At 47.7% G+C, this 10,787-nt stretch overlaps 1 protein-coding gene across 13 annotated transcripts in view; it reads right to left on the bottom strand.

Annotated features, from left to right (window-relative positions):
* Window positions 1–2,401: 2,401 nt before the first annotated feature.
* The window catches only part of Fgfr1 (fibroblast growth factor receptor 1), a 54,390-nt gene continuing 46,004 nt past the window's right edge, over window positions 2,402–10,787 (bottom strand). For 9 of the 13 annotated variants that reach the window (XM_051182153.1, XM_051182152.1, XM_051182147.1 and 6 more), the window contains 10 exons: window positions 9,218–9,420; window positions 8,280–8,425; window positions 7,937–8,058; window positions 7,416–7,526; window positions 6,835–7,025; window positions 5,784–5,906; window positions 5,467–5,537; window positions 5,004–5,141; window positions 4,608–4,713; window positions 2,402–4,502 (listed from right to left, as the gene is read on the bottom strand). In XM_051182153.1, the coding sequence (XP_051038110.1) occupies window positions 4,326–4,502; window positions 4,608–4,713; window positions 5,004–5,141; window positions 5,467–5,537; window positions 5,784–5,906; window positions 6,835–7,025; window positions 7,416–7,526; window positions 7,937–8,058; window positions 8,280–8,425; window positions 9,218–9,420 (1,388 nt within the window). In that variant the 3' untranslated portion in view covers window positions 2,402–4,325. The remainder of the gene's footprint in view (window positions 4,503–4,607; window positions 4,714–5,003; window positions 5,142–5,466; window positions 5,538–5,783; window positions 5,907–6,834; window positions 7,026–7,415; window positions 7,527–7,936; window positions 8,059–8,279; window positions 8,426–9,217; window positions 9,421–10,787) is intronic. The other 4 variants (XM_051182149.1, XM_051182150.1, XM_051182151.1 and 1 more) reach the window with 1 other exon arrangement.

The following is a 10,787-nucleotide window of genomic DNA, read 5'->3' as shown; positions in this document are numbered from 1 at the left end:
AAAGGTACATCAACCTTTGCACAATAAAGTTGAGAGTTGCTCACTATGGAATTGGAAGTTAGATGGGAGCACAAGCTGGGATCCCCTAAGGAAACGCCAACAGCTCTTCACACACTTCAGCTGTTTGGTTTTTGTGACAAAATCTAATGTAGTTTTCTTTTCAAATCTAGCCCTGGCTGTCCTGGAACTCGTTCTGTAGATCAGGCTGGTCTTATAAACTCAGAGATCTATCTGCCTCTGCTTCTGCCTCCCCGAGTGCTGGGACTAAAGGCATGCACCACAACCACATCCTTCTTAACCCTCATGATTGGTCTCATGTGCTAGCAACTGAACTACATCCCAAGCCCAGAAAATGAACCACAAAACTCTCCTTTGTCATGGAGGACAAGCCCCACCTGTGCTGCTAATTAACTGATTTCTCCAGACTGATGAAGCCCTGTGTTAATACATCATTCTATGATGTCGCCATTGATCTAACCAGGAGCATCACAATAAAACTCACCTCTTTAAGAGGTTTTATTTTTGTTTTAATATTTCTTTATTTTTAGGTGTGAGTGACCTGTCTTCTTGTACATCATAAGAGGGAATCAGGTCCCATTACCGATGGTTATGAGCCACCTTGTGGTTGCTGAGAATTGAACTCTGGACCTCTGGAAGAAGAGTCAATGCTCCTAACTGCTGAGCTATTTCTCCAGCCCTTGATTTTAACTCTAGTTACTATGGGCATCAGTTGTGCTTTCTCTGTTCTACTTTTTGGTTTCAGAGACAGGATCTTACTGTGCAATCTTGGTTGGCCTAGAACTCACTAAGTAGAGCAGGCTGGCCTTGAATTTGCTGAGATGACCAGCTGCTGCCCTTCTGAGTTCTGGTATGATATGAAAGGCATGTATGTGCCACCAGGTCTGCTCACTTGTTACTTTGTTTTGTTTCATTTGTGGGCTGTTTGGGTTTTAAGACAAGGTTTCTCTGTGTAGTCCTGGCTGTCCTGGAACTCTCTGTAGACCAGGCTGGCCTTGATAGCAGAGATTCATCTGCCTCTGCCTCCCAAGTGATGGAATTAAAGGCATGTGCCACCATGACTGGGCATTTGTGTGTGTGTGTGTGTGTTTTTTAAGACATTTCATGTAGCCCAAACTGGCTTTGAACTAGTAGCTTTACTTGTTTTTGCTAACTTCTTGGCTAATAAGGTACTTGATATCTCCCTCTCTCTACCCATCTTTATAGATGCTATCAATGCTCCCATTTTCAACATTTGGGATACATGGCTTTAACTCCAAGCTGAAAACTCACTGGTAGTGCTCTGGCCAGTGACCAGTAACCACAGCTGCAGATCCCAAGGATGGAAATGCACCCCAGGGTTAACTTTAATGCAAACAAGCACGTACCCAGCTCTTGAGACGAACTCCAGCACACCACTGGAACCTATGACTGGCAGCTTTTACTAGAACATGCATGCATCTGGGAGGCAGTACTGCAAAGATGATTCCAGACAATGTTGTGTCTAGTGAGGGAACTGGTTCCAGGAGCCATCACAACTTCAGTGCTCTTGCTTATTTTTCTTTTAGACAGTCTCACTGTGCATCTTTAGCAGGCCTTGAATTCACAATGTAGACCAGGCTGGCCGTGAACTCAATTTGCTTGCCTCTGCCTCCTGAGTGCCACCAGGTCCAGCCAACCTCAGGGTTCTTGCTGGTCTTCCCCCTTCCTGGTTTCTACTAGCGAAGGGGCTGGAAGACCATGCCAGGTACTTCAAAGTCCTCTTTTCTCCCTCCCTGCTTTCCTCTCCCCCTGCAGATATAGGTGCCTTGGCTCTACCAGCTACTAATAATCTCACTGGGTACAATTTTAGGCCACCTCTAACATGTACCTGGAGTGACACTAGACACGGTTCACACCATAATAGTTGTTGGTGGCATATAATAGTATCATCCTGCACTTGTGACAGGTCTAATTCTGCACAAACCATATTGGTCATGTCCAGAGTTTTAGAATACTAAATCCAGGCCAAGGAATACCACAGGTAGGTCTGTTACATCAGTGCAAACTGGCCCGTTACCTAACACAGTAGGGGGACTTTAGCTTGCTGGCTCCACCCAGTGGCAGCTGATAGACAGACTTCATTACCATTAAGGCAGAGTTCATACTTCATCTACGTTCAATCTTACTTACCTGAAATCAATATATTACATTAACAGAGCCAAGGGACTGATGATCTCTAGCCTTTGGCAATTAGAACGACGGAAGGCAGTACTGATTGATGCGTTGGCCATACTTTAACCCTTGGGAAACCAGACAGATGCAATACTTTGACAGCACATCTTCATCATATAACCTGGGCTCCCTTTCCCAAGAGACTCGGTCTGCTCATCTAAGTAAAATAGCCATTTCATTTTCTTTCAGGTCAATTTTACTATCTTTTATTTGATAGCCATCCCTGTCTCGAGGGATATTTGTGGGCAATTTGAATAGCAATAGCAAGGACTTGAGCGCCTTATACTTCCTAACACCTTTCCTTTGTAGACTCTCCCATTCATCCACACAACATTGAGTCAAGTAGAGCTGAGGCAGAAATTATGGTCACTATTTTAACAAGGAAAACAACACTATGATATGGTGTCTAAGCAGATGAATCTGAGCTAAAATTCATTCCCTGGCTCTCTTCACAGAATTATACCTTTCAGTACAAGAAAACACTTGTAATACTTTGACAGTTACATGTTTACAGAGAGAAACAATGATAACAACTTCATGCTGATGAACAAAACCACAGCCACCAAAAACACCCTGCTCAGAATGTACTTAAAGAAGCAGCCTAGCCCCTGGAGGATAAAGGCATACTGAACTGCCTTGTATTCAGCAGTGACCCAGCAGTAAGCACTAAGAATAGAGCAGCACTGGTCTGAGTGAGATGCCAAGGTGCCACCTGAAGAGGACAATAACCACCAGCAGGTGGCATAAGTCTCCAAACAGACCCAAAGCAAAGGAGATTGTTTTCCCTTTCCTGAGGGGTGGGTGGAGTTTGTACAGGAAAATATTATAAGCCAAGCTCAAGGACAGTTCCAACAAACATAACCTGTTAACAGGACTCAGGAAGGGGAGGATATGAATGGGAAAAGAAATGGAGAGTAGGTTGGGAAAGACAAGACTAGCTTTGAGTGACAAATTTTCTCTCATAGATGCAAATTTTCTCTCTCTACACAGGGTTTGGGCTCTGAGTCTCTGTCCCCTCAGGAAACAATCTGAAACAATCTATGGTAGAAGGAAGCAAGCTTGCAGTCTTGATTCTCTGCCCTCTGCCACTTTGGTCTTCTTTCCCTGTCTTTCCCAAATCATCAGAGATAGAAGGGTTGTCTGGGAGATCAGGGAAATACAGAAAGCACACAGTGCCAACAGCTCACGGCCCCTTAGTCCTTGTCTCCCTCCTGTGCAGGGGACATCTGCTCCCTTTTCACACACCCAGGATAAAAATGAAGCAGCAGCAATTTTTATTGAGGGACCTAAACTGAAGATAGGTCTAAAACATAATTTAAAAAAATAAAACAGCAAAAGTAGCAAAAAATATATGACCTTTTAAAAAACATTTTCCTTTTTTTTGTTTTGTTTTTGTTTTTGTTTTTAATATATAGCAACGGATGCCTCCCATCCACCAGGAGCATCTCACCCAATGGGTAAATCTCTAGTAACGGCCCTTTTAAAAAGACATGTAAATATATACTCAGATTTATACACTTTGTGTTTTCTTCATAGCTATATACAGAGCCCCGAGTCTAGGGCTCAGCCCCAGGGCCACATTGCTGCTCCCAATCTCTGCCTCACCTTCTTCTGGTACCAGGTATTTGGTCAGCAAAGCAAATTAGTATTGGAATTAAGAAGCCACTGGTACCACCCATCTGAAGCAGAGGCTGCCTTCAGTTAAGGCCTGAACAGGAACAAACCCCATTGCTTCAGTAACCCCAAGGCTGCCGCCACCAGAACACAGGAGGCCAATGGGCCAAGCAGAACACTCAGAGAGCTCTTGCTCACATGCCTGTTCCACTTGCTTCTACTCCCCAGGCAACGCGGTGGGTCTTGGTCCAACACCTGGGAAGGAAGAAGTGGCTACCAGCAAGTACCTGCCTCTTGGCTCCCCTCTCCTACAGAAGGTTGAGAAGAGGAGGAGGGGTCTGGTCTGGGGGCGGGGGTGATGAGGGGGTAGGCCACACAGGAAGGCCTCAGGTACATACTGGCTCTTGCCAGCAGCAAAGAAGGGGAAAGGCAGTGTGTCCTGCAGGGAATTATGGGTGAGGGACACAGGTGACGACGAAACTGGGGAAAGGCTGGAGGAGTCAGCGCCTTTTGAGTCCACCATTGGCAAGCTGGGTAGGGTGTCGGGGCAGACAGGGTTCCTCAGGTAACGGTTCATGAGAGAAGACAGAGTCCTCCCCTGAAGAGCAGGTAGAGCTCCGTGTGTCAGGAAAGCTGGGAGAGTACTGGTCCAGCGGCATCGACAGGTCCAAATACTCCTGCAACAGGAGGAAAGGATAAATAGCATGCAAACCTTCCTATGGTAGTGTCCCCTTGGGTGCCTATGTGATCACAGCCCAAGTTCCAGCCCAGAGTGGCTCTACCTGGTTGGAGGTCAAGGCCACAATGCGGTCCAGGTCTTCCACCAGCTGCTTGAAAGTCGGCCTCTGAGAGGGCACTGCATGCCAGCAGTCCCGCATCATCATGTACCTGAGGCAGGATGGTGAGGTCAAAGATGGAGACAACGGCAGAGCTGGGCCAGAGGGCTTGGGGAGAGTGGGTGGGGTTGCCCAGTGAGGCTGCTCGTTCCAAATACAGGCGGCTTTCACCGGCTGCCCTCCATGCTCCCACTTCCTTGGGAGCCTGAGGACTTGAGGAACCTTTCATGAGCTGCTACCTAAGGAACCCTCCCTGTCTTCCCCAACATCTGACCCAACTTGCCAGTGGTGAACTCAAATCAACAGCCCCTCCCCCACACTCTCCCCCCAATTCATGCTTACAGCTCATTGGTACAGTTAGTGGGCTTGTCCATCCGATGACCCTCCTTCAGCAGCTTGAAAAGCTCTTCCACAGGCACACCAGGGTATGGGGAGCCACCCAGAGTGAAGATCTCCCATAAGAGTACCCCAAAAGACCACCTACAGGAGAACACGGTGCCACTGTGACTTACAGCACAGGGTCAGGCTGCCCTAGGGGTTCCTTCCTATGTCCTCTTGAGAAGTCAGCACAGCATGTGTTCATCTTAAATCTCTCGGCCGCCAACACAGCCCTTAAGTTCAGGGTGAGGGCACAGGAGATGAGGGGCCAGCAAGTGCCAAAAAAGGCTGAAACATGTTGATGGGACAAGACAATGCCCCCCCCAATGATAGAGAGAGAGAGAGAGATTCTCAGCAGCTTAGATATGCAGGACTGCTAGTATTCTTTCCCCAGCATATCCCAGGTAACTGTGTATTTCAAACTCACACGTCACTCTGGTGGGTGTAGATCCGGTCAAACAATGCCTCAGGTGCCATCCATTTCACGGGCAACCGGCCCTGCAAGCAGCAGTGTGTGTGTGAGAAATGATACAGACAGCTCATGGGATGAATTAAAGATGGTGGCTCAGGGCAGTAAGAGGACAAGCAGGGAATGGATAGGAGGGACCCAGGGCATGGCACACACATTTTCAGCCCATCCTAGAACACCTTTCCTTAGGTCACACAACTCCACGTGAGTATACCAAAGAGTATAGCAAAAGCCTAGTGGTGTGGGACCTAGGAGATGCCAAACAAGAAACGTACATTGGTGGTTTTTTTATAGTAGTCGATATGGTGAATGTCTCGAGCTAGGCCAAAGTCTGCGATCTTCATTACATTGTCTTCTGTCACCAGGACATTCCTAGCAGCTAGGTCTCGGTGTATGCACTGCAGAGAGGGAAGGTGGGAGGGGGTGACAACCTTGAATCATACTCTGCCATACAGCCATCTAGCCCCCTCTACTCCAGCATTTATCCTGTAGTAGATGGCAGACCACTTTACCTCATAGGCCCTCTGCCCACACTCCCACCATACTCCCCAGACAATGCCCCAGACTATTCTTTAATATCCTTTGACACCTTCCGCATAGTCTTCTCAATCACTTTGCTAAAGTGATTTATGCTTTTGAAATTGCACCCCCAAAACCGAATGTTTAGGCATGTGTTCAGGCTATGGAGGTGAGTGTGCTGAGCCATGTCCTCTCTGGCAGAGGACATCTGCACCGGGTAGAGAGTTCGAAGATATAGTGAGCACTGAAGTCCATGACAGGCACTTTCACAGACACAAGTCAGCTTATCCAGATAATAACCTAGGACATTAGTGTTCCTATTTTTATCTGAAGAAATACAAAGCTGGGTTCAGTGGTATATGCCCAGCACTTGAGAGACTGAAGCAGGATAATCACATATTTAAGGCCAGCCTACGCTACACAATGAATTTGAAGCCAGCCTCTGTCACCAAATGGGACCTTAGATATAAATTTAAAAATAGCTGCCTGAGTCTATGCAGAGAGCAGCTGTGTAAATTTTAAACCTAATTCAATACGACCCCAAGGCGACAAGGGCTTTCTTAACTCAGGTTCTCTGAGAACCTAATGAAACACAAGGGGTCTGTTTTGTGCACCCCAAGTTCTAAATGATTAACAGTTGTAAGCTGGAGCCAGGTATAGTAGTGCACGCAGCATTTCAGCGCCAGAGAAACAGAGGCACAGGATGAGCTCAAGGCCAGCATGAACTATGCAGTCATAAACTGGAACGCAAGGCGGCTTCAGTCCCACCCTGCCTTTTGTGGGGAGGGGTGCAATCAGGCTCCACACCTTCTTAGAGGCAAGATACTCCATGCCCCGGGCCACCTGATAGGCACAGGATACCAGATCTTTAGAGGACAGCTGTTCCTCAGGGTTGTGGCTGGGGTTGTAGCAATATTCCAGCCCAGGAGGCCTGCGGGCCTGCAGATACTCCCGAAGGTTGCCTTTGGAGGCATACTCCACGATGACATAAAGAGGACCTACGAGCACAGAGATAGAGACCACAGGTCAGGCAAAGGTCAGCAGGTGTAGCTATACCTAATGGAAGCCCCTCCTCCAAACGTCACAGCCCACTTGTATCCCATGCCTAATGTAAATCCCCTTTCCTGCCTCCTCCAGACAGGAACAGGGAAAGTCATTCTTCCCGTTAGAGTTCACAAAGTTCCCAAGAAAAGCTGAGGGTAGGAGCCCTATTGTAGACTCCAATAACATCCTTGTTCCTATTCACACACTGAATCTAGGTGCCAGTAAGTAATCTTGGATGAAAGCCAGTCAGGCCAGCCCAGCCCCTGAGAAACACATTAAACTCCCTGCTAAGCCAGTTCCTCAGCTGATGCCCAGAGCCCAGACTTGCCCTGGGAGTCACCTACCATCCTGTGTGCATGCCCCCAGCAGGTTGATGATATTCTTGTGCTTGCCAATCATCTTCATCATCTCCATCTCCGAGATCAGATCTGACAGGTCCTTCTCTGTTGCATCGGCTTCATGTACAAACCAGAGAGTGGCGTGAGGGAGGTGGGAAGAACAGCTAAGTGCTGGGGGAAGCTGATCCCGGAGGGCCCTTTTTTTTTCAGGACTTGCTTCTCTACCCCCATTTCCCATCCGGGAGTTGCTACTACCATGTAGTATTAAATGTGGCTGGAGAGACCATGAGGCAAAAAAAAAACAAAAACAAAAAAAAAAAAAAAAACCCAGCCAGTTACGGGGCTAAGATGAGCACCTGAGCTCAGGTTGACATTAAGAAGCAAAGTAAGACCTCCCTCAAGTCCCAGATTAGCCTCTCTGGCAGTATAGCAGCATGGCAGCATCACAGAATGTATTGTTTGGTCCAGACCAAATTCGCTTAGAGAGGAAAGAGACTACCTCAGCATCAGACAGGAGTATCACTCACATTTCAACATCTTCACAGCCACCTTGGTCACACGGTTGGGTTTGTCCTTATCCAGCCCGATGGCCTCTGCCAATACCACCTGCCCAAAGCAGCCCTCTCCAAGAGGTTTGCCTAAGACCAGTCTTGAGGCAGAAACAGAGAGTGATAGTCAGAGCTGCTAAAGGTCAAACTTTTACAGGGCGGTTCATCCCCATTTCTCCTGGCATTTCATCTAGTCAAGAGCGGGGAGCAGCTATTTCCAGAGGCATCTCATACACTTTTCCTACCTAAAAGACCTCAGCGCACACAATTCCTACAGCTAGGACAAGTGTGGGGCCCTACTCTGGAAGTCACAGTGTATTACCTGTCTCTAGGCAGCTCCCAGCGAGGGTCTTCAGGAAGCTCATATTCAGAGACCCCAGCTAGCATGGGGGTCCCACTGGAGGAGAGCCGTGAAGGTCGAACCAGGAGAACCCCAGAGTTCATGGATGCACTGGAGTCAGCGGACACCTGTAAGGAAAGTGTGGGGTCACCCTTCTAGCAAGGCGAGGGGGAGCAGACTCCTCCCGAAACCCCAGTTTTTTTCCCCAGCACAGATTTGCTCCTTTCCCTAGCACAGTGTCTTGAAAAAACAGATGAGGCCAGAAGCTATGTGACTGGGTGATTTCTACCATTGAGAAGTCTTTCCGAATCCCAGCACCAGGGAGGCAGAGGCAGGCAGATCTTTGAGTACAAGGCCAGCCTGGTCTATAGGATAGCCAGGGCTACAATGGGAACCTTGTCCTAAAAAGCCAAAATTAAAAAAATAATAATAATTAAAAAAATAAATAAAGGCTTTCTGGGCTCCATTTTACTCACCTATTCAATGAGCATACCAAATATCTCTTCCAACTTAGTGTTTTATAATATCATTAATAGTTCTTTTCTTTCCCCAACTCTTTGCAAAAAAGCTTCCTCAGACTATGGAGACCTAATCCCCAAGGCACCTTTCTGGGTCAGCAGCGTTCTGAGGAACAGTTAATAGTTCACATGCTGGCACTTCCTAACCCATTTCATCCTACCATGTCTTGGGTGATAGTATGAGGCCTTTGTTGTTGAGATACAGGGTTGTTGAGATACAGGGTAGACAGGCATGGAGCCGGAGTTGGTTTATAATGTCCCAACGTCTCTAGTCCAAAAGGTGGAGCAAAGTCCAATGTGATAGATGAGAAAGGGCCAGGGGTGTGGGAAAGGGCACAGGCCTTGGAGGCCCAGGAAGAGGCCACACGGCAGTGAGATCGTGCAAATCCCCCATCTACTTTCTGTTACCTGTCTGCGTAGAGGGATGCTCTTGGCCAGCTTGTGCACGGCCATCTGGCTGTGGAAGTCACTCTTCTTGGTGCCGCTCTTCATCTTGTAGATGATGACAGAGCCCACCATACAGGAGATGAGGAAGGCCCCCGTGCAATAGATGATGATCTCCAGGTAGAGTGGCGACGTCATCACAGCTGGTCTCTCTTCCAGGGCTGAGTCAGTGTGGACAGGGTGTCAGCAGGTTACAGGGTACTTTGCCCATGACACGCCCCATGAGAAACCCAGCCCCTGTTCCTTTCCCCCTGGGAACTTGTAGGGAAGGGGAGAATCCAGTCAGATCCTAGGAAAGTCTGGGATTCTGGTATCAGAAGGACCAGACATCTTGGGACCTGTGTGACTTCCTTTAACATCTTTAACCTCAAAGCCCACAGAGAATAAAGCCTAGACTATCCTGCTACACGAGTCCAACACTCATTAACTTGAGAGTTACTTTGCAGCTCCCTACCAGGCTAGATGGGCACCACGGACCCTGCAGAATCTCCAGGGTATGCACATAGATCATACAGAGACAGGTTTGTATGCCCACTGGACCAGGAGACCTCAAAGCATGAGACATAGATTGGCACTCAGACGAGGACTAATGAATGTTCATGGTAGCCACCCTGTGTTTTACTAATCACCCACCACCTGTTAGATCAGGCCCACAAATGGCTAAAACACAGGTGAAATAAATTTAGTGTCTAAATGCGTCTCTAGATATGTATTTGGCAGTTCTTAGGAAATCTACTCAGCCCCATAGGGATCCTAAAATGTAAGAAAGTGGGAGATTGGGAGGGGGCATCATTTTACTGTGTTCTCCCATTTCTATTAAGAACTCATACTGCCAGGCAGGGTGGGGCATGCCTTTAATCCCAACACTCAGGAGGCAGAGGTAGGCAGATCTCTATGAGTTCAAGGCTAGCCTGGTTTACAGAGTTCCAGGACAGCCAGAGAAACCCTGTGTTGAAAAAAATCAAAAGAATGGAATTCAAAAGAATAAAATAAGTCGTGGCTAATTTTATGTCAATTTGACACAATCTGACAGGAGTGAACCTCAGTTGAGGAGATGCCTCCCTGAAAGTGGGACGTGGGCAAGCATGCAGGGCACTCTCTTATTAGTGATTAACGAGGAGGTCCAGTCCACTGTGGGCAGTGCCATTCCTGGGCTGGTGGTCCTGGCTGCTCTAAGAAAACAGACAGAGCAAGCCATGGGGAGCAAGCCAGTAAGCAGCACCCCTTCACGACCTCTGCATCAGCTCCTGCCTCCAGGTTCCTGCCTTGTTTAAGTTTTTGCCCCAACTGTCTTTGATAATGAACTGTGAAAGGGAAGTGTGAGTCCAATAAACCCTTTCCTTCCCAAGTTGCTTTTGGTCATGGTGTTTCATCACAGCAATAGTGACTCTAAGTCACATACTCATTCCCATTTGCTGGTTAGTCCACCTTTCCCTTCAGCACAACAAACAGTGTCTGCCTGCAGGAAATCTCCTTCCTCTGCATGTATACAGCCCTCTTTCTATAGTCCTCCCCTTTAAAACCTCAG

This window comes from Phodopus roborovskii, unplaced genomic scaffold (assembly GCF_943737965.1).
Source record: "Phodopus roborovskii unplaced genomic scaffold, PHOROB, whole genome shotgun sequence".
Classification (NCBI taxonomy): domain Eukaryota; kingdom Metazoa; phylum Chordata; class Mammalia; order Rodentia; family Cricetidae; genus Phodopus; species Phodopus roborovskii.
Note: the sequence above shows the minus strand (reverse complement) of the source record. Positions and strands in the feature narration are given on the sequence as shown.